The 27,794-nt window shown below is 43.4% G+C and overlaps 1 protein-coding gene across 2 annotated transcripts in view; it reads left to right on the forward strand.

The window, feature by feature from the left end:
* Positions 1-27,794, forward strand: part of LOC126035251 (protein mono-ADP-ribosyltransferase PARP8-like) — a 203,611-nt gene that overhangs the window by 162,670 nt on the left and 13,147 nt on the right. The window contains exons 15-19 of one of the 2 annotated variants that reach the window (XM_049793580.1): positions 13,855-13,947; positions 17,951-18,076; positions 19,622-19,687; positions 21,023-21,090; positions 21,450-21,498. In XM_049793580.1, coding sequence (XP_049649537.1) covers positions 13,855-13,947; positions 17,951-18,076; positions 19,622-19,687; positions 21,023-21,090; positions 21,450-21,498 — 402 coding nt within the window. The remainder of the gene's footprint in view (positions 1-13,854; positions 13,948-17,950; positions 18,077-19,621; positions 19,688-21,022; positions 21,091-21,449; positions 21,499-27,794) is intronic. The other variant, XM_049793581.1, reaches the window with a different exon arrangement.

Below are 27,794 nucleotides of genomic sequence, written 5' to 3' on the forward strand. Positions count from 1 at the left end.
GAACTTCTCACCGCCAGTGGCTTGGAAGTTCACTCCCAAACAACTACAGAACCCTCATGAAATGGTAGAATATTTGACAGACAAATGCTGTGGCTATTCCAAAGATGTACAACTTGCTGGACTGTGCTGGGCCCTGGCCAGTGTCTACCAAACACTGCTTGATATTATGCAGCACCCTCGGGGGGAAAAGGGGGAAAAGATGGAAAACAGGACAACATGCACCGTGGCTACCCAAACCCTGACAACAGACACCGTGGCTGCCCCTACCCCGACAACAAGCACCGTGGCTGTCCCTACCACGACAACAGGTACCGTGACTACCCCTACCCCGGTGACAGACACTGCAGCTAAACCAGAGAACCAACCTGTGCCAGTATCAGTCGCCCCTGTACAGAAAAAGAAACACACAAAGAAATCAGATCGCTTAGTGAGAGATGAAGATGAACCAGGGTCATCGTAAGAATAGGAGGTAGAGGCAGAACCTGAAATAATTACCCGATCTCTATCCATGAGTGAGTTGCGTGACACGCGAAAAGATTTTAGCCACCACCCAGGTGAGCACATTGTTACCTGGCTGCTCCGATGCTTGGATAGCGGGGCTAGTAGTGTGGAATTAGAGGGTAAGGAAGCCAAGCAGTTGGGATCTCTGTCTAGGGAAGGGGGCATCGACAAGGCGATTGGGAGAAAAACACAAGTCCTCAGGCTCTGGAGGCGACTTCTGTTAGGTGTAAAGGAAAGATACCCCTTCAAGGATGAAGTTACATGTCACCAAGGCAAGTGGACCACCACGGAGAGAGGTATCCAGTACCTGAGAGAATTAGCCGTGCTGGAGGTGATTTATAATGATCCAGAAAATGTGCAGTCACCCACAGATCCAGATGAAGTCCAATACACACAACCCATGTGGCGGAAGTTTCTACAAAGTGCACCACCAACCTATGCCAACTCATTGGCAGTAATGTCCTGGAGAGGGCTATGGACAAATGGTGGACTAATTGGCTATCCAACTCCGGCAATACGAGGGAAGTCTCTCTTCCTCCCTACGGGCCTGTGTCTCAGCTGTAGAGGAGTTGTCCCGAGAGTTCCAGCAATTCAAAGTGGATCTGTCCTCCTCCTCACCTGTACAGGCCCGCACCACAGCTATTAGGAGTAAGCGTTCCTCTGCCCAAGAGAGAGGAGAGAGAAAGTACACTCGACGGGCTAACCTGTGGTTTTACCTGCGTGACCATGGAGAGGACATGAGGAAGTGGGATGGAAAACCCACTTCAGTCTTGGATGCACGGGTACAGGAGTTGCGAGAAAAAGCAACCAGAAAAGAGAATTCTTCTTGGAAAACTGCTGCTCCAGTTTCCCGTGAGCAGTCCCCCAGACGCAGTAGATGGGCTGATCTCATTTCTGATCCCCTTGAGGGGACTTCTGATTCACGTGTGCAGAAAGTGAGTAATGGATATTCTAAACAGGATTAGTGTTGGAGCGGCGGAGGAATGCACATAAGTCGACCCAATATGAGTGATAGAAGTGATTCAACTTTATTTGCACGGATAGCTCATATTTATACAGTTTGCGATAATTATGCCTACTAGTCCTAATATGATTGGTACATTGCTAATGTTTATTCATTACTAAAACACACCCACTTGTGGTTGGCAGCTACGCGTGTTCAGTAACTTTCTCATGAGAACTTCTTCAAAAGTTACTTGTTAAGTTATGCCAAGGTCACACCGTCCCTGTCTTTCTCCTGATAACAGCGAGACCAGCTGTTGTTTTTCTCCCGATATCAGTAAAGCCAGCTATTTTCAGCCAAGGCCTAGTCTTGTTGCTCAAACTGACATTCTTTCACACAGAACTCTGCTCGCACAAATTTTCCACAGGCCCATGTCCCTTTTCAGCAAGCCACTTCCCAACAGATTAGAGGGGCCCTGCCTCCAGCCAGGTGGAGGAGAGGGACAACCGAGTCTACTGGACAGTGTGGATTCAATGGCCTGGCACATCAGACCCACAGGAATATAAGGCTCTAGTGGACACTGGTGCACAATGTACCCTAATGCCATCAAGTTCTAAAGGGGCAGAACCCATCTGTATCTCTGGTGTGACAGGGGGATCCCAAGAGCTAACCGTATTGGAAGCTGAAATGAGTCTAACCGGGAATGAGTGGCATAAACACCCCATTGCGACTGGCCCAGAGACTCCGTGTATCCTTGGCATAGACTGTCTGTGGAGACGGTATCTCAAGGACCCAAAAGGGTACCGTTGGGCCTTTGGTATAGCTGCATTGGAGACGGAGGAGATTGAACAGCTGTCTACCCTGCCGGGTCTCTGCCAAGACCCTTCGGTTGTGGGGTTGCTGAAGGTTGAAGAGCAACAGGTGCCAGTTGCTACCACAAGGGTGCACTGGCGGCAATATCGCACCAACCGAGACTCCCTGATCCCCATCCATAAGCTCAGTTGCCAATTGGAGAGCCAAGGAGTGATCAGCAAGACTCACTCACCCTTTAATAGTCCCATATGGCCCGTGCGGAAGTCTAATGGGGAATGGAGACTAACAGTAGATTATCGTGGGCTGAATGAAGTCACGCCACCGCTGAGCGCTGCTGTGCCAGATATGTTAGAGCTTCAATATGAACTGGAATCAAAGGCAGCTAAGTGGTATGCCACAATTGACATTGCTAATGCATTTTTTTCCATTCCTTTGGCAGCGGAGTGCAGGCCAAAGTTTGCTTTCACTTGGAGGGGCGTCCAGTACACCTGGAATCGACTGCCCCAGGGGTGGAAACACAGCTCCATCATTTGCCATGGACTGATCCAGACTGCACTAGAAAAAGGTGAAGCTCCAGAGCACCTGCAATATATTGATGACATCATCGTATGGGGCAACATGGCAGAAGAAGTCTTTGAGAAAGGGAAGAAAATAATCCAAATCCTTTTGAAGGCTGGTTTTGCCATAAAAGAAAGTAAGGTCAAGGGACCTGCGCAGGAGATCCAGTTCTTAGGAGAAAAATGGCAAGATGGACCTCGTCAGATCCCTGCTGACATGATCAACAAGATAGCAGCTATGTCCTCACCGACTAATAAAAAGGAAACACAGGCTTTCGTAGGTGTTGTGGGTTTTTGGAGAATGCATATTCCAAATTACAGTCTGATTGTAAGCCCTCTCTACCCAGTTACTCGGAAGAAGAACGATTTTAAATGGGGGCCTGAACAACAACAATCCTTTGAACAAATTAAATGGGAGATTGTTCATGCCGTAGCCCTTGGGCCAGTCTAGACAGGACAAGATGTTAAAAATGTGCTCTACACTGCAGCTGGGGAGAATGGCCCTACCTGGAGCCTTTGGCAGAAAGCACCTGGGGAGACCCGAGGCCGACCCCCGGGGTTTTGGAGTCGAGGATATCGAGGATCCGAGGCTCGCTATACTCCAACTGAAAAAGAGATCTTGGCAGCATATGAAGGAGTTCGAGCCGCCTCAGAAGTGCTTGGTACTGAAACACAGCTCCTCTTAGCACCCCAACTGCCAGTACTGGGCTGGATGTTCAAAGGGAGGGTCTCCTCTACACATCACGTGACTGATGCCACATGGAGTAAGTGGATCGCACTGATCACACAACGGGCTCGCATAGGAAACCCCAGTCACCCAGGAATTTTGGAAGTGATCATGGAGTGGCCAGAAGGCAAAGATTTTGGAATGTCACCAGAGGAGGAGGTGACATGGGCTGAAGAGGCCCCGCTGTATAATAAACTGCCAGAAAATGAGAGGCAATATGCCCTGTTCACTGACGGATCCTGACGCATTGTGGGAAAGCATCAGAGGTGGAAGGCTGCTGTATGGAGTCCTACACGACTAGTTGCAGAAACTGCTGAAGGAGAAGGTGAATCGAGTCAGTTTGCAGAGGTGAAAGCCATCCAGCTAGCGTTAGACATTGCTGAAAGAGAAAAGTGGCCAGTGCTCTATGTCTATACTGACTCATGGATGGTGGCAAATGCCCTGTGGGGTGGTTACAGCAATGGAAGCAGAGCAACTGGCAGCGCAGAGGTAAACCCATCTGGGCTGCCGCACTGTGGCAAGATATCGCTGTTTGGATAGAGAAGCTAGTGGTAAAAGTACGTCACGTAGATGCTCATGTACCCAAGAGTTGGGCCACTGAAGAACATCAACAGAAGCAGCAGGCAGATCAGGCCGCCAAGATTGAAGTGGCTCAGGTGGACCTGGACTGGCAACATAGGGGTGAGCTATTTATGGCTGGGTGGGCCCATGATACTTCAGGCCATCAGGGAAGAGATGCAACATATAGATGGGCTCGAGATCGAGGGGTGGACTTGACCATGGACACTATCGCACAGGTCATCCATGAATGTGAAACATGTGCTGCAATTAAGCAAGCCAAGCGGCAAAAACCCCTCTCGCATGGGGGGCGATGGCTGAAATATAAACAGCGGGAGGCCTGGCAGATTGACTATATCACACTCCCACGAACACGCCAAGGCAAGTGCCATGTGCTTACAATGGTGGAAGCAACCACTGGATGGCTGGAAACATACCCTGTGTCACATGCCACTGCCTGGAACACTATCCTGGGCCTTCCAAAGCAAGTCTTATGGTGACATGGCACCCTGGAAAGAATCGAGTCGGACAACGGGACTCACTTCTGAAACAACCTCGTAGACACCTGGGCCAAAGAACATGGCATTGAGTGGGTATATCACATCCCTTATCACTCACCGGCCTCTGGAAAAATTGAACGATACAATGGACTGTTAAAAGTTACATTGAAAGCAATGGGGGGGCAGAACTTTCAAACATTGGGATACACATTTAACAAAAGCCAGCTGGTTAGTTAATACTAGAGGATCCGCCAATCGGGCTGGCCCTGCCCAACCAAGACTTCCACATACTGTAGAAGGGGATAAAGTCCCTGTAGTGCGCATGAGGAGAATGTTAGGAAAGACAGTCTGGGTTAGTCCTCCCTCAAGCAGAGGCAAACCCATTCAAGGGGTTGTTTTTGCTCAAGGACCTGGGTACACCTGGTGGGTGATGCAGAAGGATGGGGAAGTTCGATGTGTACCTCAGGGAGGTTTGATTTTGGGAGAGAATAGCCAGTGAATTGGGCTGTATGATATTTAAGTGCTAAATAACCTGCCAATGCATGTCATTGTATCTATAGTGTCTATATGCCATATCAAGGGTATTATTGTGAGAATTACCCAAATGACTACAGGATGGACTTTTGAAACTGAGCCAAGTACAATAGCGATAGAACTTGAACTGGCACCCACCAATTTCCTCAAGATCAACATCTTTGACCTGCAGACCAAGGGCATGAGTTACACCAAATGTACTAGCCACAAGTTCCAGAGGCAGCGTACAACAACCCAACATCTCACACCATCTCTCTCTTATCCTGAAGAACTGTTACAACAGATAGAGCCCCAGAATCGATGGACACATTAGAGGGATAGCCCATAGGCTAAAGGAACACCATGTGTGTGTGTGCGCGAGGTCGGGGGGTGGAGTCCATATACTTATATATAAGACAAGGAAAGTAGTAGTGGTTGATTAGAAAAATGTAAGATCTGGGCATAATGTAGATGGTATAGAATAAGGGGTGGATAATGTCCTGGGTTCAGCTGGGATAGAGTTAATTTTTACAGGAACCTGGGAGGTGGGGGCATAGCCGGGGCAGCTGACCTGAACTAGCCAAGGAGCTATTCCATACCATGTGCCATCATGCTCAGTATATAAATGGGGAGCGGGCCGGGGGGTGGTCTCTGTTTTCGGTGGGGGAAGTGGCGGAACATCGGGTCCCGGGTGTTGAGCAGTTGCACTGTGCATCACTCTTTCTGTATACTTTTTCATTAGTACCGTTGTTTTTGTTGTGATTTGTTGGAGCAGCGGAGGAATGCACATAAGTCGACCCAATATGAGTGATAGAAGTGATTCAACTTTATTTGCACGGATAGCTCATATTTATACAGTTTGCGATAATTATGCCTACTAGTCCTAATATGATTGGTACATTGCTAATGTTTATTCATTACTAAAACACACCCACTTGTGATTTGCAGCTATGCATGTTCCGTAACTTTCTCATGGGAACTTCTTCAAAAGTTACTTATGAAGTTATGCCAAGGTCACACCGTTTTTATTTTTCTCCTGATAACGGCAAGACCAGCTGCTTTTTTTCTCCTGCTATCAGTAAAGCCAGCTATTTTCGGCCAAGGCCTAATCTTGCTGCTCAAACTGACATTCTTCCACACAGAACTCTGCTCGCACAACTTTTCTATAGACCCATGTCCTTTTTCATCAAGCCAATTCCCAACAGTAATTTTTCTTTGTGTTTGTCCCAGTAAACTGCCTTTATCTCAACCCTCGAGGTTCCAGTTTCTTTTTCTTTTCTCTCCTCCGTCTCCTCCCCATCCCACCGGAGGGGGGCGGTGGAGTGAGCGAGCGGCTGTGTGGTCCTTTGTTACTTGTTTGGCTGAAACCACGACAACCTCCCACGGATGATAAGCAGCAGAACAGGGACTACGTACAGCAAGCGAGGTGATACATAACAGAGCTTTAAAAACCAGAGCAACAACTCTAAGAACACATAAATCAACATAATGAAAGCTTAGAACAAATTTGTTTTAACAAGCTCTGGTCAGGTTTGTCATTATCTCAACCCTTCGTGCCCCACGTTGGGCACCAAAAAGGATTGTTGTGGTTTAACCCCAGCCAGCAACTAAGCACCACGCAGCCGCTCACTCACTCCCCCCCATCCAGCGGTAGGGGAGAAAATCAGGAAAAGAAGTAAAACTTGTAGGTTGAGATAAGAACGGTTTAATAGAACAGAAAAGAAGAAACTAATAATGATAACACTAATAAAATGACAACAGCAATAATAAAAGGATTGGAATGTACAAATGATGCGCAGGGCAATTGCTCACCAGCCACCGACCGACACCCAGCTAGTCCCCGAGCAGCGATTCCCCCCACACACTTCCCAGTTCCTATAATAGATGGGACGTCACATGGTATGGAATACACTGTTGGACAGTTTGGGTCAGCTGCCCTAGCTGTGTCCTGTGCCAGCTTCTTGTGCCCCTCCAGCTTTCTCGCTGGCTGGGCATGAGAAGCTGAAAAATCCTTGACTATAGTCTAAACACTACTGAGCAACAACTGAAAACATCAGTGTTATCAACATTCTTCGCACACTGAACTCAAAACATAGCACTGTACCAGCTACTAGGAAGACAGTTAACTCTGTCCCAGCTGAAACCAGGACAGTGGGCTTGGGGGTCCTTTGGGGAGTAACTCCCCCTTCCCTGCAGACATGACCATTGTTTGATCTTTGGCCATGCCTGGTGAGCTGCCCTGCTCAGCATATCAGAACAGCATATCAGAACACTGGAGCTGCACACCCTCTGGGTCCTGTTGCTGATGTCCTGTGCTGATGGGCTTCTTTTCATTTGTGGTTCCTTGCTATGCAGGGTTCCTTGTTATGCAGAGTTCGTTCTTATGCAGAGCTTGCCCCACCACAATCTTTGAGATATTAACTCTTTCAATCTCTCACAGCCCCCAACATAAGAAAGACATGGACCTGTTGGAGCAAGTCCAGAGGAGGGCCACAAAGATGATCAGGGGTCTGGAGCACCTCTCCTGTGAAGACAGGCTGAGAGAGTTGGGGTTGTTCAGCCTGGAGAAGAGAAGGCTCCGGGGAGACCTTACAGCAGCCTGCCAGTACTTAAAGGGGGCCTACGGGAAAGCTGAAGGGGGGGCTTTTTACAAGGGCATCTAGTGATAGGACAAGGGGTAATGGCTTTAAACTGAAAGAGGGTAGGTTTAGATTAGATGTATGGAAGAAGTTCTTCACTGTGAGGGTGGTGAGGCACTGGAACAGGTTGCCCAGAGAGGCTGTGGCTGCCCCCTCCCTTGCAGTGTTCAAGGCCAGGCTGGATGGGGCTTGGAGCAACCTGGTCTAGTGGAAGGTGTCCCTGCTCATGGCAGGGGGGTTGGGACTAGATGATCTTTAAGGTCCCTTCCAACCCAAACCATTCTATGATTCTATGTTTCATGTACATACACAAAAGTTCTTAGTTCAGCTTGCCGAATATTATGTGGACTTGAACCAAAATAAGAGTGTCCAGAAATTACATTGGAACAACTTAGCATTTATAAATGTGTTTCTGTTGTTGTTCTTGTTTGTTTACTGTGGCTAGGGGCATTTCTCATATTTATGATATGAAGTCAGAACAAGACTGTTCCTCTCCCAAGGGCTCACATCCTATTATAAGAGAAGAGACAAGTGGATGCCGTAAAGGGAAACATACTGGCAGTATGCAAAACACTAGCAGCAGTGTAAGAGTGGCCTTGAATCCCAGTTTTGCCATAAAGCTTGTGATTTTTTTTAAACTCTGTCTTCTAGAACTGATTTATTAACTTTGTTTTCATTGGTTCTAGCATGTACAGTTGCAGACAAAACCAAAATATGGAAATGTGACACAATAGATGTCACCATCAGGTGACAAACAAAAGCCCTCCAAATGTTTGCTTCTTAATTGTAAGCCAATCTTTTCATTTTGGAGGGGAAGAGATGAGTTTAAATGCTTGAACCTAACTAATGACTGGAGTAGAGGACAGTGAAATGGCCACACCAATATGTCTTAGAACACTCTACTAACACTTGTGGGAAATTTAAGTTAAAAGTTTCCGATTTTGTTAAATTGGGAAAAATTTTAGAAACAAGATCCAGAAGTGCTCTTAAAATGGCTGGAGTTTGAGTAAGAAGGCATCCAGGGTGGATATATGAAGGCAGGCTATTGAAGTGTCTGGGTTTGGGTTATTTTCCCCATTAGACTGGCAGAGCCCATATGTTTTCATGTAATGCAAAACTATGTATTTGCTCCAGCTTTTAGTTGAAGAGAGTATGTAGAATGCAGACATTGTATAGAGTTCAATTTTTTCTGTAGTTCTTTTTGTGTTTTTTCTTTAACCAATGCCACTTCAAACAGGGTTTTAATGATTTCTGAAATTAGACAGAATCTACCATAGAAATGCTTTAAAGATTTAGTGAGTCAAGGGACACAAAATCAGACTAGAGATACCTTAAATTTTTTAATAGCAAGTTTAAAAATTGAAGAAAATAAACTGGAAATTGTGTTTATTATTTACTAGAAATTTGTGCAGCAAAACTATGTGGCTTCCTGAAGTATATGTTGTTTCTCAAATAGAAATGGGTTTGGTGAAACCCATTCCCATTACTGGGAAAAGTTTTTTTTTCTTGTGTTTTGAAGAAGGTAGACAAAAATAGCAAAGCAGTTCCTCTGGTTTCATTATCACATCATTTATTGTATATTATATCATGCTTACTAGAACATGAGGTTCTAGTGAATGTTTTGGGAGCTCTTGAATGATTTTGTGTTCAATTTCAAGGTATTTTCTGTACATGTATTGTCTGAATATTGAAATAGATACTAGGTTGTGAATAACTTGGAAATGTAGTGATCCATCACTCTTGCCATTGCTTAAAATGTTATTTTATCAGCATTGTCTTGTGAAGTCTTTATTCTAAAAAATATTCAGTGGGCATAAAGGTTCATCAAATGCATAAAATCAAAAGAATTTTGTAGACCCTAACAGTAATGTCTGTTCCTCTTCAGAGCTCAATTTTTGCTGTCTTGCTTCTCCTCATACCTACAGTTCTCCAACCTTAAGATCTTAGCCCCAGTGTCCACTTGAGAGAAAAAAGGCCTTTCAAATGTCAAACATAAGTACAATGTCCATTTTCCTAACTTCCCTCTTACAGATACTCAGACATTTCTGGGATCATAACACAGAAAGGAAAAAAAAAAGAGCAAAGATTTAATTTGCCATCTTTAAGTCTCAGGGTAACTTCGTTGAGGTTATAAACAAAATGACAATAAGTGTTTTCTTAATGCTTTTCTTCATGGCAAGCATGGCTAAACTCTGGGATTGCTCTGGAATAAAAGGGAGTCTCTGTATATTGCTGATTATGACAGTCAAGGTGGTAGTGCCACCATATGCCCAAGTAAGCGATTTAACCACTTTCTGAATATGAAAAACCTAAGAATAATGACAATAATAAATACTTTTTGTATAGTGTGCCATGGCACAGTGAATTGGATCATGTTAGGCTTTGTATGCTGCCTAATGCAATGTACCATAGCAGATAAAATAAATCAAATTACTCCATTAGACTTGAAAGATGATAGCTCTTGTAAAGCAACTGATGTGAGAATATGCCAATGCAGTAGATTTCAGATGTTTTTTGAAGTCTTCTCCTTGAGAATCTGGCGGCTCATGGCTTAGACAAGTGCACTCTCCGCTGGGTAAAAAAAAAACTGGCTGGCTGGACAAGCCCAGGGGATTGTGGTGAATGGAGTTAAATCCAGTTGGCAGCGGGTCACAAGTGGTGTTCCCCAGGGCTCAGTATTGGGGCCAGTTCTGTTTAATATCTTTATCAGTGATCTGGACGAGGGGATTGAGTGCACCCTCAGCAAGTTTGCAGATGACACCAAGTTGGGAGGGAGGGTTGATCTGCTCGAGGGTAGGAAGGCTCTACAGAGGGATCTGGACAGGCTGGATTGATGGGATGAGGCCAACTGTATGAAGTTTAACAAGGCCAAGTGCCAGGTCCTGCACTTCGGTCACAGCAACCCCATGCAGCACTACAGGCTTGGGGAAGAGTGGCTGGAAAGCTGCCTGGCAGAGAAAGACCTGGGCGTGCTGGTTGACAGCCGGCTGAATATGAGCCAGCAGTGTGTCCAGGTGGCCAAGAAGGCCAAAGGCATCCTGGCCTGTATCAGAAATAGTGTGGCCAGCAGGAGCAGGGAGGTGGTTGTTCCCCTGTACTGGTGAGGCCGCACCTCGAGTCCTGTGTTCAGTTTTGGGCCCCTCACTACAGGAAAGAGATTGAGGTGCTGGAGCGTGTCCAGAGAAGGGCAACCAAGTTGGTGAGGGGCCTGGAGCACAAGTCTTATGAGGAGCAGCTGAGGGAGCTGGGGCTGTTTAGTCTGGAGAAAAGGAGGCTGAGGGGAGACCTTATCGCTCTCTACAACTACCTGAAGGGGGGTTGTAGTGAGGTGGGTGCTGGTCTCTTCTGTCAGGTAGCTGGTGATAGGAGGAGAGGAAATGTCCTCAAGTTGCGCCAGGGGAGGTTTAGATTGGCTATCAGGAAAAATTTCTTTACAGAGAGTGTTGTCAGGCATTGGAACAGGCTGCCCAGGGAAGTGGTTGAGTCACCATCCCTGGAGGTATTCAAAAAGCTCATGGACAAGGCACTTCAGGACATGGTTTAGTGGGCATGGATGATGGTTGGACTCGATGATCTTAAAGGTCTTTTCCAACCTAAACGATTCTATGATTTTATATTTCAAACCCAACAAATGCATATGAAATAAATGACTACAAATACAGCAGTATGCTTATTACTGACGAAGCTGTTGCCTGAAAAGGAATTCAACTAAATTTTATGTTTTCATTGTGTGCTCAATGTTTTCATTTCTGCAAGTGCTTCCTAGAGACATTGGCTTGAACTTCAGTGTACTGCTACACATACTGTAGTGATCATCATGGTAGCTAGACTCAGAATTTTTAGTTATAAAAGTTTAGTAGTGCCTACCAAAGATTGTTTTAAGTCTCAGTGAGTTAGGATTTAATAATATGGATTTAAACAAATAGTATCCAAAAAATATTTTTGATTGTTTTCAACATTGTAATAAAAAGTTATGTTTATTGAGGTCAATTTTAAGGAAGGTTTTAATTTATGTTTCTTGTATTTCTTTCCACTCTGTTCATTTTGAATGCTTATAACAATTCACTTTGTGTGATTCATTACTTCAGCCTTTAAAAAGTTAATCTGCTAATTATCTTTCAGTAAATAAGCATGGAGTTGCTGTAAGGGATGTAACCAATTAGGAAGCTTATGAAGACGTGCCTATTCTCTTTACTTAAAACTGTGTTCTTTTTTATTTCTGCTCTGTTTGCTTTATGAAGGCAGAACACTCAATTTTCACTCAATATACAGAAGTTTAAATATGTTGCTTTATTTAATCATTGTAATGGTAATTGTGAATGAAATTTTTCAAAAAGATAGGCAAAAAAGGTTCAACAGCAAGTTTTTTTTATTTCTTTCTGATATCTGAAAAAAGGGTGCAAGCACCTTTACTTATAAAATAACATGTGGCCTTCCCAAATACAGTGTTCATTCTATAAAATTATAATGCATTATCTTAAAGTTTACAAGTGAATTGTTAAATTAGTGTGGTGGGTTGACCCTGGCTGGATGCCAGGTGCCCACCAAGCCACTCTTTCACTCCCCTCCTCAACTGGACAGGGGAGAAAAAATATGATTAAAGGCTCGTGGGTCGAGATAAGGACAGGGAGATCACTCACTAATTACTGTCATGGGCAAAACAGACTCGACTTGGGGAAATGAATTTAATTTATCACCAATCAAAAGTCAGAGTAAGATAATGAGAAATAAAACCAAATCTTAAAACACCTTTCCCCCACCCCTCTCTTCTTCCTGGACTCAGCTTCACTCCCGGCTTCTCTACCTCCTCCTCCCAAGTGGCACACGGTGATAGAGAATGGGGGTTGTGGTCAGTTCATCACACGCTCCAGCGTGGGGACCCTCCCATGGGAGACAGTCCTTCATGAACTTCTCCAACGTGGGTCCTTCCCACGGGCTGCAGTTCTTCACAAACTGCTCCAGCATGGGTCCTTTCCACAGCATGCAGTCCTTCAGGAGCACACTGCTCCAGTGTGGGTCCCCCATGGGGTCACAAGTCCTGCCAGAAAACCTGCTGCAGCATGGGCTCCCCTCCATGGGGTCACAGGTCCAGCCAGGACCCCGCTCCAGTGCAGAATCTCCATGGGGTCACAGTCTCCTTTGGGTGCATCCACCTGCTCTGGCGTGGGGTCCTCCACAGGCCACAGGTGGAGATCTGCTCCACCGTGGACCTTCCTGGGCCGCAGGGGGACAGCCTGCCTCACCAGGGTCTTCCCCACGGGCTGCAGGGGAATCTTCGCTCCAGCGCCTGGAGCATCTCCTCCCCCTCCTTCTTCACTGACCTTGGGTCTGCAGGGTTGGTTTTCTTACATGTTCTCACTCCTTCCAGCTGCTGTTGCGCAACAGGTTTTTTTCTTTTCTTAAATATGTTATCACAGAGAGGCTACCACTGTTGCTGATCGGCTCAACTTTGGCCAGCGGCGGGTCCGTCTTGGAGCCAGCTGGCATTGGCTCTATCAGACATGAGGGAAGCTTCTGGCATCTTCTCACAGAAGCCACCCCTGTAGCCCCCCTGCTACCAAAACCTTGCCACACAAATCCAATACATTTAGTTAAGAATTAAATTAAAAGTAGCTTCTTCAAGAAATTTGTCTTCTGGATCATATTTTTATGTGTATTCTCAAAAGCAGAATAACAATCCTTGAAGAATAAACCTGCCTTTGTGAAAGGGGGGTGCCCCCATTAGTTTCTGGATTTGTTCTCCATAAATTTTAATTATGTAGGAAGTTTTCAGAGTCTGATATGACAGTGTTAAGGACATTTGGGTACTATGACTGTAATTTTGATTTTGTAATCTGTTTGGATTTCTTTCAAGTTTAGCCTCTTTGAATACTTAGGAGTTTTAGAGTTCTTAACACTTGTTTTTCAGATTATTAAAACGCTTCTCTAATGTATCTTCCTCAACAATTGACATGTATTCATAATTTGAAATTAATGTTGCAGTTAATATCTGAAGAAAAAAATTCACATTAAATGTGTTTGGGTTTTGTTGTAGGTATTGCATGATAAAACCAATAACCCAAAACTAGAACAAAAATATAATTAACTTACTTTCTCTGTGTAGCCCACTGTTTGTGAACGGGAGCTCTGTGTATTTGCTTTCCAAACGTTAGGAGTGATGAATGAAGCTGCTGATGAAATTGCAACTGGGGCTCAGGTAGAATTATCTAATGCTTATTACATGTCTGATTTTCTATAGTATACTCAGTCTTCTCAGTCTCTTCCAGTATTTATTTTAACTTCTATTCCCCATATGAGTACTCTTTGGTAAGCATTATTTATTTGTCCTCTTTTATAACTGTAAACACACTGTTTTATGCATGGCATTTTCAAACAGTACTAATCAGATGCTTCCATTGTTTTGCTTCCATGTAATTAGAGTAACCCTGTTTTCTTGTTCTGTTCAATTAGGTCACCTGGGTTGTTAGTAAAGGCAGCCATTGTCATTTGGAGATAATTCCCATTTATTTTCACCTAATGAGCCATTACTACTCTCACGCAATTAATAAGCTACTTCCTGTTCATGGTGTTTGGTTGCAGCTATCCACTGAGCATCTGTTGTTTTGATCATTAAATAACAGTGGGAAAGTCCTTACTGCTGTTGCTACATAGGGTTTTTTTCTCTTTTCTCAAGGATCAGGAATTTAATGTAAGCTTGCTTCCTGACTCTAAGTTCAGATATTAATGTAGTTATAACCATATCATTGTTTTCTTTCATAATTTTGTATGTGTCTTAAAACAAAGTATTTTAAACTATGTTTCCAAATCACATTTAACCTTAGATTAAAATAGTTACAGGAATTCAGTAAATTAAAAAAATAAAAGATCTTATGTTTAAAATCTTTTTAAGATCTTAAAGTTAAAAATTTACACATCTTATGGAAAAAATGCATTCCTCTCTGATTTCCGAAACACGTGTCACTCACTGTGCACTTACGTAGTAAGCAACATGGTTTTTGGAAGAGCAAATGTTCAGTTCAGTTAACTTTAACTAGCACTAGTGGGTCTAGCCACCTGAAATAAAGTATTTGGCTAAGTGCCTGAATACCACCTATGGGCATATCCTCAAAGGAAGAAACTTGCAGCAGTGTACACCAGGTTCTTCACTTGAGTATATAACTGTGGGATCTGCACATCAGCTCATCTGATGTCTGAAGACCATTAGATGGCTATATTTGCAACATCTAGCATGTCAAACATTGGGATACCTGTGCAAGCTTGTAAGAAATGTAGAGAGGTGTGCTGATGAAGCCCCACGTCTTCCCCAGCCTGAAGTCCTCTGAAGACCTCAGCTATGTGTTTCTGTGGAGCTAGAGTTTTATTTTTTGAATGTAGGCACTTACATGGTATTTAGGTACAAACAAGTAGCTCTCACTTCTCTTTTTAAATACAGCTGACAAGAGAGGTGGTCCTGATTAGCACTCACTCTGTGTTTTATGTAGATATCACTGTTGCAGGCATATGCAGAGCTTGTTCTAGATCTCTAGAGTACCTCTACATCTACAGAGCTTTGCTGAAGAGTACTGAAGTGATTACAACCTTAATGGTACTTAAAAGAGTTAGATAAGAGGTTTTGTCAATTGTCCCATTGGACCTAGATGACTAAATTTTGCTAAGTCTCACTAGTGATAGCATTGCACCCAGCTCACTACATCTGATCTGGTTGAGTTCCTGTTCCTGTTTGCAGAAAGTATTTAACACTCTTAGGGTTTGATTCATCTGATCTATTTTTGACATTAGTTTAGGATGGTGTGAATCACAGCATAGACTATCAGCACAGTGGTTATTTTCTCCATCGATTATAAAGAGAGCCTAGGCTGACTAGTAAGAGGTATGTGTTCACATTGTGAATCTCTACATTTTGTCAGATGAATCTTCCTCCAAATCAATTTGTGTAGTGAAAGAGCCTAAATATAGGTTCCCATTATTAGAAATCACATCCTGTTCTTTCTGCTGTGCTTTCAGCTAGTTTCCTAAGCTATATACCCCTACTTTGTCACTCCCAATATTCTGATGGCTCCTTTTTAATAATAAGAGATTGTACTTTCTAAAACTTTCAAGCCTGAACTCACCTTGCCTTATTTTAGTCACGTAGTCAAAATGCCTGAAAATTAAATGTCTGATTTGTTGATAGTTCAGACTCCCTGTAGAGAGTCTCTGGAGAGAGAGAGGCACTGTCTGAGAGACTGATATCATAAGAGAGAATTGTCATCAGCAAGTGTCATCTTGTCCTCCTTGAAAATATTTAAATCCTAAGTTATGTACTTCAGTACCTATCGTTAGGAGGTTTGGGCCTGGCTATAAGGACATTTACTAGATCCACAGCACTTCCCATTACCAAGGAACACATGCACAAGTTTGTATTATAAAGCTTGTATTAGACTTACCTCCCAGTTTAAGTTGCTCTGCATTCCAGCAGCTCAAAACAATGATCTCAGGGGAAATCAGGGGTTTAATTAAGCCTGATCTATGCATGTTTTCCCCCATGTCAGAACAATATGCTGGTATCATGGTAAGAAACAATATAGGAATCAACAGTTGTTTTAAAGGAGGGCTTTGGGATGGTGTTCTGAGAACTGTGCCAATTTTAAGACAAAAGTCCCATCGTGCAAATCATAAAGCAAGACAACTTTGGGTCACTGTATTAAGAGGTTTGGGGACTCAAACAACTCTTCCCTAGTAGTGTTTTGCAACTGGAGGCTAAGAAGTGCTTCTGAGAAGCAGGGTGTATGAACTTGGGCTCAATTTCATGGTAATACATTTACACAGTTGCAGGCCTGTTGCCTGACCTGGCTGTGTATGCAGACTCCTGGTCTCCTTTGCAAATGCTAATGCAGATGCCCTATTTTGAAACATTCATCACACTTGCAGGTATTATAAACTGGAAAGAAATGAGAGCACCATGGAGGAAGGAATTGTTATTTAAAAAACTTCATTTTTCAATATATGTGTGATATTTAGTAACTGGAACTAACAGAATATTTTTAAACTGATGGAGAAAATTGTCCACTCATGCTAAATGAGCAGAGGAGAATGGCAACAGTATGACTCACTGAAGTGCAGTTCCTTTTCCCTTTCATCATGATTCTTATTTTCATTCTGCTTCTCTAAAGGACGATCTTTTTTTTTTTTTACTCCAGATGATCAGATATATAATAACTTCTAGAACAGCTTGAGCTGTGAGATGAGATCTGATCCATGTGGAACTGTGGGAGGAACCAGGGATGCCTACTAAGTATGGCTCATCTCAGATTTTCCTTTCTTTCATGGAAAAGTCTGTTTTCACACAGGAATGTTTTCAGAAGGCACAGAGAAACCAGGGGGAAATGAGCTAATTTGCAGCTACGTTTTTATGTAGCAACTTTGGATTTCATTATGAGCTGGATTTAGGTTTCACAGTTGCCAGAATTCTCTCTGCTTTGTGATTGCTGTAGTCTATTTTTAACCTCTGAGTTACAAATTTTGAAACAATTATACAGAAATCTGTTGCGAAGTTGTATATGTGCCTACGTGCAACATATGTGAATACATGCCTATGTTGTGTACACACATCTTATGGTGAAATCTTGGAAATCATAGATATTCAAAGCCATGTCATAATTTTGTACAACAGGAAGGAAGGAAGAGGATCTCCCAGTGTGAGCCATGCAAATGACTGTTAAATCACTGCACTGTTCTAGCTTTAGCAGAAGCAATGTTTGCTAGTGTTTCCATGATTACAGTCTTCAGGAGAACAGCAGGCAGTGGTACAGATTTACAATCCCTTCCTCTTTCTTGAGCAACATTTTTCACTGGCATCTACTGCACAAAGATACACAGATCAAGCACAACTTAATTTCCCTAGAGAATTAATTTAATCCAGGAATTAGCACATGTACACAAGAGAAAGCAGGACTACAAGCAATGTATTTGATGTGATAATACATTTAGGACCAGATACTGGTCCTACTTATGCACCTGGAATAATGTACAGGGCTCGACCCAAAGCCTGTTGAGGTCAATGGAAAAATTTCAGTCCTAAACTATGTCCTGTGGATAACATGGTTTAGGTAATATAGATAACAATGAAATATGGTATTACTGTAATGTGTAAAAAAAGCAGACTGGATGATACAATATGAAAGTACATATATTAAATAAATATTTTTCTTTATCCCTAGGTGGTTGATCTGTTAGTATCCATGTGTCGGTCTGCGTTAGAGTCACCTAGGAAAGTTGTCATTTTTGAGCCATATCCTTCTGTAGTTGATCCTAATGATCCTCAGATGCTGGCCTTTAACCCTAGGGTAAGTAGTTATCTTTCATTATGTCATAGCTTGGTTTCAGTCATGCAATAGATTTTAAAACAAAGCCTTCTTCTGGAGGAGTCTCCTTTACTGTAAGAGATATAGCTCCAGAATACAGCACAAGCGTGTGACTATTTTCAGAACTTTGTAGGTTTTTTAATTGTCTCTGAGAAGGTATTTGTGAATAAACTGTAAATTGCATTCAAAATTATGTTGAAGCCAAGAACTTCTTTTAGGGTACAAATTCTAGGTGCAAAATTTTATATTCTTAGTGTTTTTCTCTCAGTGTACACATTGGACACAAAGAGAAAGATGGCCTTTGGGAGGTGTAGACCATGTAGACTGGGGGATTTCCAGTCCATCTTTTTATTCTTAAAGTGGTTATTGCTGTCATCTCATTTTCTCTTTGCAAACAATTATGTCCTTAATCTTAATTTTATCAAATGTTGGACATAACAGTAGAGTTTTGTACAAGCATCAAATTTTGAAGTAAAGAATTGTGTTTGCACTACTTGCTCCTCAGGCTGCAAATGCTGCCTCTCAGAGAAGCCCTAGAGAAGCTGTGGACTATTACAGCTCACTTGAACCATCCTCAAAGGCGTAAATGAGAACTTTGGACATCCTGCATTGTGATGCATTTCACTTTTTCTGAACAAAGGCCAGTTAGCAGTGGTCTTTCTCAGAGGAAGGGGTGAGTGTGTTCTGTAGTGTGCAGGAAGGAAGACTTGCCAGGAGGTGCTTGAAAAGGGGCTAATGAGGAGACAGCTAGTCTGACTGCTAGGCAGGGCAGGGGTTTGAAGCAGATGAGGGAACGTGAAAAGGGGTCACACCAGAAGAGGAGTGGAGAGAGCCATTGGGCTAGCAGGGCCCACACCACCTCCTCCCAGCTTCTCTCCAGCATGGGCGAGGTGAAAGCCCACGGGCAGAAGTTGGAAAGATCCAAAGATGGGGAACAATGGGGCTCCTGAAGGCAAGTTACATGTGGAGCTGGTGAAGCATGGACTGTTAAGCTCATCCACTCAGAAAAGGTGGAGCCCTCTGATAGCAATTACCAGTCAGAAGGTAGACAAGGGTCAGGGTAAGGCAGAGGGACAACTGAAGGACCCCTGAAGTTTTATAGAGCTGTTGGCAAAGTAAACACATCTGCTTATTTAGCATTTTATTTAAAATCTATTTGTTCACTACATTATTTAACTTAATAGCATATTGTCCAAATAACTGGCAGAGCCTGTGTTTAGTTACAAATGTTTGTTTAAAAAGTGACCTAATTTTTTTAATGAGTCACATTGTTGTGTGTTGGGGAGTCCAGTGAAATTCAAAGAAAAAACATCATGATAATATTTTTTCAGGGAATTTTCCTGAACTATGAATGAGAGAGTCTGTGTGTAAGGTGGAAGGAAGCTATTGGTTAGAAATGTTTGAAAAGATTGGTTTGCTGAACATTCGTCCTAACTTTAGTTTTATATGCGCTCAAAGAATTCAGGTTTTTGTAGAGCCAAAGACCAATATTCTTTTAATTTATTTGCTTATTTTATTCTACATCAGAAGAAGAATTATGACCGAGTCATGAAAGCATTGGATAGTATCACTTCTATTAGAGAGATGACACAGGTGAGTTTAAAAATCTTTACATAACTTAATCGCCATTTCTAGAATTAGGAATATGTTTTTATTGCTTACCTATGATGAGTGGGGAAGTCAATAGTATCATCTCTTTCCTATAGAGCTGTAATAATATTAAAATGCATGTTAAAAATAACAAACCTAGAGTATCCATAACAGCAGTCAAATAAAAGTGATGAAATAGAACTCAGATCTTTTGAAGTTTAAATAAGAGATAATAACAGCAAAACGGGACATTGTAACGAGATGATCAACTGCTGCATTTCTGGAAATATCAAAGTCAAACTGGGTCTTTTATTTCCAAAGCAAAATAAATTGATTTTGTGACAGTGTTCTGAATGATAACTTTATTTCTATTATAACAAAACACTTGATCAGCTAAGTATGGTTGTGGACTTGGAAGGTTGGGTCTCTTGGGATAACTACCATACGGTTTCTCAATATTCACAGTGGGACAGAATCTGATAGCTGTATTTATGTTTATTGTTACACTTCCTTTCCCAAACAGCCCAGCTGATTATAAGTGATTATTGAAACCTCTCTCATGTACCTTGCTTTTCCAACTGTTATATAAATGTAACCTCACAAGAGTTTATAAATCTTATTCTATATGTATTCGTAAAGTACTTTGGGATTCTGGAATGAAGAATGAGGTGTACAGAGAGTAGTAAAATACATTGAAAATTAAAATTCAGATATTTTTGTTACTTAATGTAACATCTTGTAAAAATTTAAAAAATCAGGTATTTCTGTTACCTAATATAATGTCTTTTAAAAAGAAAAATAAAACCACCATTTTGCTTTTTCTTAATGTTAAAATAATTCTTGGACTGAAGAGTTTTAAAGGGATGCTTTGCACTGTGATTGAAATCAAGAAAGGTTTTCAAAGGGATTATAAACTGATACAGTATTTTACCAGATTATACCATAAAACAGTTAACAAATTGGAGTGGATTATCTTGGGGTATTTTGAGAGACTTAATTTTGTGAAGTTCCAGTCCAATTTCTTATTCCAAGAGCCAAACATAAATAGACGTCTTCTGCTGCTCTCCCTGAGATCACCAATGTTTGCTATAATATACTCATTTTGATGCTAAATATATGATTATTTTACTCCAGGGAAAATAATTGCTATATTAATTCTTGTTGTTTTCAAAACACATTTATAACTGTACAGTGCTAAATGTCAGTAAAACTGTGATTTAAGCCTAATAATGAGTCCCATGTATTCGTTTTAATAGATGAAATCATGGGCAATGTAACATATAAAATTTAACCTTATGATTTCAACTAGAAATAAAGAATGTAATTACTCTTTTCTAGGCACCTTACTTGGAAATAAAGAAGCAGATGGATAAACAAGACCCGCTTGCACATCCTCTTCTACAGTGGTATAAAAGTGACTCACATAAGATGATAATTATTAAAGTACCAAGTTGAATGAATAATCATTTCACCAGTTTAATTTGGTATAAACTCACCCTAAGAATTAACATCAGGGTTGATATTTGCAACTGCATTTGTTTCTGTACTGTTTCTGGACCTCATCTGGGCCCTCTGAAAACACTGGAAAGACTCTAGCTTATTTGTATGGCCTCATATCTGATTTGTAGTCAAGATTCGGTCTACTTCCATCTGATAGGTTCAAAGGCCTGCAGCTGTATTCTTTGTGGTGGCCATTCATAACACATGATTAAGAAGAAAAGTTCTGTTTGGTTATCATGTCTAATACATCTGTTTCTTATTTTAGGGTTATTTCTAGTAATAGATCACATATTGTGAAGCTACCGGTGAATAGGGTAAGTGTCTGTGGGTTCTTTAATATTTTCTCATTTCTCATGGCTCATATTAGCATTTTAGGTGGGAGTCTCCTGTCCAAACGTGTCTACATTCAAATTAATCACATGGGCTCCATTAATAGACAGGGGAGAGAAATAGGCAGTTTCAGGTCATGTGAATATCTAAAATAGGTCAAAGGAATAATGCTCAGAAAAAACCTATTCGAGGTGAGTAGCTCAAATGCATCTACCTTGTAGTCATCTGAGATTGGGTGAGAAGAACATCACTATTTGTTTTATTACCATATAGAATATTAGACACAGAATTGTACGAAAAGCAGTGCGCACAAACATGATGTACCAGGGATCCACATATGAGTACACTGTAAAAAGAATATAGCTCTAGAATTTTAAAGGCATGGTGCTGAGATTCATTTCTGAGAATGTGTGCCTCTGATCCTCTGATTAAGGGTGTAGTAATCTGCAGCCTTTCAAATCTGAATCTTAATTCAAAGCCAGCTCTGATCAGAATACCATGATGAAATTGTTCAATTTAATTACTTTACTAGAGCCATATTAGGCTGAAATACGTTACAGAAACTTCCATATGTTTCATAAACTCAAGGACATTTTTACTGTTTGATTTCAGGTAAAAAATTATGGTAATGAGACCAATTTCAACTTAGTTCATGTAGTTATTTAGATGCAGTCATATATTGTGTGAAACAGCATGGTATCTTAAGAACTACCATTATGGAAATACAATGCTTTCGTGTAGCCGCTTCTCGGGAAGCAGGGCTTCAGTACACGTAGTGGTTGCTCCAGAAGACAAAATGCCCCCCTTCCGTCTCCCTTTACTTAGCTTTTATATCTGAGCTGACGTCATATGGTATGGAATATCTGTTTGGTTAGTTTAGGTCAGCTGTCCTGGTTATGTCCCCTCCCAAGATCTTGCCCAGCCCCAGCCTGCCGTTGAGGGGGGGGCAAAAACGTTGGAGAGACAGCCTTGATGCTGTGCCAGCACTGCTCAGCAGTAGCCAAAACACTGGTGTGCTATCAACACCTTTTCTAGCTACTGACGCAGAGCACAGCGCTATGAGGGCTGCTATGGGGAGTATTAACTCCATCTCAGCCAGACCCAATACAATCTCCACCCCTCATTCCATACCATTTGCGTCCTGCTCAGGTCCTACATAATTTAATAAAGATATCTTCTAACCATACTATTGTATTTAATTCTCATTACTGAAATCCTTTCTTACCAACTCTTACAACTGAAACTACATACTTAAACCATTTTTATACCCAACGTACAGATTTATACATTCTTATTAACTACTATCCCCTGTCCTTTAAGAGATAGATAGTCCATGGGCTTCTTCCACTCCTTCAGATGTTCACACAGAAGTTATGATTTGGGCCCCATCCATCAAGATGAGTGGTCAGGACAGGAGAAGCAGTAGGTTCGATCGTTGGGCACCAACACCAGCTTGGTTTGGGTCACTGATGCACTTGTCTGGTTCCTTGCAAAGTTCACTCCTCTGCAGTTCAGGTCATTCCTGCTACATTACTTCCTACAACATACAACTCACATCACAGATTATTTTTCCCCCAAGGTTAAATGTCCTTGAGGCACACACTGGGTCTCCCCATCCTTCCACATTACCCACCAAGTACACCCAGGTCCTTGAGCAAAGACAATCCCACGAATGGGTTTACCTTTTCCCATGGGAGGTGCAATCCACGCTGCCTTTGCCAGCCACTTCCCCATGTGCACTACGGGGACCTTATCTCCTCCCACAGTATGTAGGGGTTTTGTTTGGGCAGGACCAGGACGGTTAGCAGATCCTCTAGTGTTAACTAGCCAAGTGGCTTCTGCTAAATTTGTATCCCAATGCTTCCATGTCCCATTGCCTAGCGCTCTCAACATAGTCTTCAACAGTCCATTATATCTCTCAATTTTCCAGATGCTTGTGGGTGATAGGGGATGTGGTACACCCACTCAATGATGTGTTTCTTGGCCCAGGAGCTTATGAGGTTATTTCGGAAATGAGTCCCATTATCTGATTCAATTCTTTCTGGGGTACCACATCACCATAAAATTTGCCTTTCGAGGCCTAAGATGGTGTTTTGGGCAGTGGCATGGTTTACAGGATATGTTTCTAGCCAACCAGTAGTTGCTTCCACCATGGTGAGTACATAGCGCTTGCCTTGGCGTGTTCGTGGCAGTGGTCCAATGTAGTCAATTTGCCAGGCCTCGCCATATCGAAAGCCCAGCCACCACCCTCTGTTCCAGGGACACTTTACTCTGGTGGCTCGTTTGATTGCAGCACATGTTTCACATTCATGAGTGACCTGTATGATGGCCTCCATGGTCAGGTCCACCCCTCGATCACAAGCCCACCTATATGTTGTATCTCTCCCTAGATGTCCCGATGTCTCATGGGCCCATCGAGCTACAAATAGCTCACCCTTACGCTCCCAGTCCAGGTCCACCTGAGCTATTTCTATTTTGGCAGCCTTGTCTACCTGTTCATTATTTCAATGTTCTTCAGTGGCACGGCTTTTGGGCACGTGAGCATCTACATGACGTACCTTTAGAGTCATGTGTTCTACACGGGCAGCAATGTCCTGCCACAATGCTGCTGCCCAGATGGGTTTACCCTTGCGTTGCCAATTGGTCTTCTTCCACTGCTGTAGCCACCCCCATAGGGCATTAGCCACCATCCAGGAGTCAGTACAGAGGTAGAGTACCGGCCACTTTTCTCGTTCAGCAATGTCTAGGGCTAGTTGGATGGCTTTCACTTCTGCAAACTGACTTGACTCACCTTCTCCTTCAGTGGCCTCAACGACTTGTCATGTGGGACTCCACACAGCAGCTTTCCACTTCCAATAGTTCCCTACCACACGACAGGATCCATCAGTAAACAAAGCATAACACCTTTCGTCTTCTGATAACTTGTTATATGGTGGTGCCTCTTGGGCACGAGCCACCTCCTCAGGCGATGCTCCAAAATCTCTGCCTTCTGGCCAGTCCATGATCTCTTACAGAATGCCTGGGCGGTTAGATTTCCCCAGTCGAGCCCGTTGCGTGATCAATGCTATCCACTTACTCCATGTAGCGCTGGTTGCATGATGTGTAGAGGGGATGTTTCCTTTGAACATCCAGTGTAGCACAGGCAATTGTGGTGCCAAGAGGAGATATGTTTCTGTACCAACAACTTCTGAAGCGGCTCGAACCCCCTCATATGCTGCTAGTATCTCTTTTTCAGTCGGGGTGTAGTGGGCTTCTGATCCTCGATACCCCTGGCTCCAAAACCCTAATGGTCGACCTCGGGTTTCTCCTGGCATTTTCTGCCACAGGCTCCAGGTGAGACCATGTTCCCCAGCTGCAGTGTAGAGTACATTTTGTACATCTGGTCCTGTCCGGACAGGCCCAAGAGCTACTGCACGAGCTATTTCCTGTCTGATATGCTCAAAGGCTTGTTGTTGCTCAGGGCCCCATTCAAAATAGTTCTTTTTCCGCGTTACTCGATAGAGAGGGTTCACAAGCTGACTATAACCTGGAATATGCATTCTCCAGAAGCCCACAAGGCCTAGGAAAGCTTGTGTTTCTTTCTTGTTAGCTGGTGGAGACATAGTTGCTATCTTGTTAACCACATCCATAGGGATATGACGGCGTCCATCCTGCCATTTTATTCCCAAGAACTGAATCTCCTGTGCAGGTCCCTTGACCTTGCTTTTCTTTATGGCGAAACCAGCTTTCAGAAGAATCTGAATTACTCTTTTTCCCTTCTCAAACACGACTTCTGCCTCGTTGCCCCACACAATGATGTCATCTATGTATTGTAAATGTTCAGGGGCATCGCCTTGTTCCAGTGCCATTTGGATTAATCCGTGACAAATGGTGGGGCTGCGCTTCCACCCCTGGGGCAGTCGATTCCAGGTGTATTGGACAGCTTTCCACGTGAAAGCAAACTGTGGCCTGCACTCTGCTGCCAAAGGAATGGAGAAAAATGCATTGGCAATATCAATTGTAGCATACCACGTGGCTGCCTTTGATGCTAGTTCATATTGGAGCTCTACCATGTCTGGTACAGCAGCACTCAGTGGTGGTGTCACTTCATTCAGGCCGCGATAATCTACTGTTAGTCTCCATCCTCCATCAGACTTTTGCACTGGCCATATAGGACTATTAAAAGGTGAGTGAGTCTTGCTGATGACTCCTTGGCTCTCTAGGTAATGAATCAGCTCATGGGTGGGAGCCAGGGAGTCTCGGTTTGTCCGATATTGCTGACAGTGCACTGTCCTGGTAGCGATTGGCACCTGCTGTTCCTCAACTTGCAGCAATCCCACAGTAAAGGGATCTTCCGAGAGGCCAGGCAGGGTAGATAGCTGTTTGATCTTCTCTGCATTTACAGTGGCTACACCAAAAGCCCACCGGTACCCCTTTGGGTCCTTGAAGTACCCTCTCTTGAGGTAGTCTATGCCAAGGATACAAGGGGCCTCTGGACCGGTCACAATGGGGTGCTTTTCCCACTTGTCCCCTGTCAAGCTCACTTCAGCCTCCAGTATAGTCAATTCTTGGCATCCCCCTGTCACTCCAGAGATCCAGATGGATTCTGTGCCCCTGTATCCTGATGGCATCAGTGTACACTGTGCACCAGTGTCTACCAAAGCCTTATACTTCTGTGGGTCTGATGTGCCAGGCCATCGAATCCACACAGTCCAGTATATCCGATCATCCCTTTCCTCCTCCTGGCCGAAGGCAGGGACCCTCTATTGCTGTTCCTCATCAGAATATTCACTGTCCGATCCTTGCGGTACCAGACCAGAAGTCCCCTCACCAGAATCAAGGGAAGTAGTTTTAGTTCTTCTATGCCTGGAGGATCGCTGAGTGCTTTCTTGGGCCTCTACAGCAACTACGCTGACAGCCTTCTTCTTGGGTGACACCTTCTTAACAGCTGTCTCCCCTCTCAGTTCACGTACGCGGGCTTCCAGCTTAAAGGTGGGTTCACCATCCCACTTCCTCATGTCCTCCCCTTGGTCATGCAGGAAGAACCAGAGTGTACCACGTGGCATACGCCTTGGGCTCCCTTTCCCTCTGACTGGGGCAGGAGAGGACTGATTTCTTGGAGCATCCCTAACAGCCAAGGCACTGTCCTGTAGGGATGAGGAGACACAGAGATTTTCCTCAAAGTTTTGGAGCCAAGACGACACTTTCTCCACAGTTGGTGTTTCAATATCTGGACAATACATTGCTGCCAAGCTCTTAGAATATGACGCTGGGGCACCTTGAATCACCTTTCTCCACATGGCCCGTGTGCACAGGACATCATCTGGATCTTTGGAGACTTTCTCATCATCTAGATCACTGTAGATGACTTCCACCACTGCTAACTCTCTCAGGTACTGAATGCCTTCATCTGCGGTAGTCCACTTTCCTGAGGAGTTCACAAGATCTTCCTTGAATGGATATCTTGCCCTCACACTTGAGAGGAGCCGGCTCCAGAGACTGCAAACTGCTGCCTCTTTTCCAATTCCTCTTTCAATTCCCCGGTTTCTAGCGAGGGATCCCAGCTGTTGCGCTTCCTTGCCTTCCAGTTGCTGATTATCAGCCCCGTTATCCCAGCATCGGAGCAGCCAGGCAGCAATCCGCTCACCTGGCTGGCGGGTGTAGTCTTTCTGCAAGTTCCCTCACTCCTTCCTCCAATTTCTTTATCGAAGGACCAGCTTCTAAATCAAGCCTTTCCTCTTCTTCTTCTCTCACTAATCGATGGTATGGGCCTGTTGATCTCCTTGTCCACTGTTTCTGTTTCACTATTGGGGCAATTACTGTAGTTCTTGTTGTTTGGGTCCCTATCTCGAGCATGGTGTCCTTAGATGCAGTCTGGGTCCCTGCCTCAACCATGGTCCTCTGAGAGTGTTGAACTGTGGCTCGGTAGGCATAGGCCAGGCCCCAGTACAGTGCGAGAAGCTGCTGGTTTTCATTGGGATAGGCAAGGCACCCTTCTATCAGGTGACGTGTCAGTTTGCCAGGGTTACTTGCCTGTTAGGATGTAAAATCCCAAATTATGGGAGGTGATAATCGTCCTAGGAATCTGCCCACATCCTTCCATATACCCTGCCACCCAGGGACCGGTCGCTTGAGGGCACATTTCAGTATTGCCTCACCTAAGATGAGACCAGATTCAACAATACCCATAATATGCCACCAGTATTATTAGTATTGAACAGCTCACGTAAGGGTGAACAAGGACCTCGGGAGCCTGCATAATAAAACCATTCACATCAATGCCTGGTAGGGAGAGGAAGAT

This window comes from Accipiter gentilis, chromosome W (assembly GCF_929443795.1).
Source record: "Accipiter gentilis chromosome W, bAccGen1.1, whole genome shotgun sequence".
NCBI lineage: Eukaryota > Metazoa > Chordata > Aves > Accipitriformes > Accipitridae > Astur > Astur gentilis.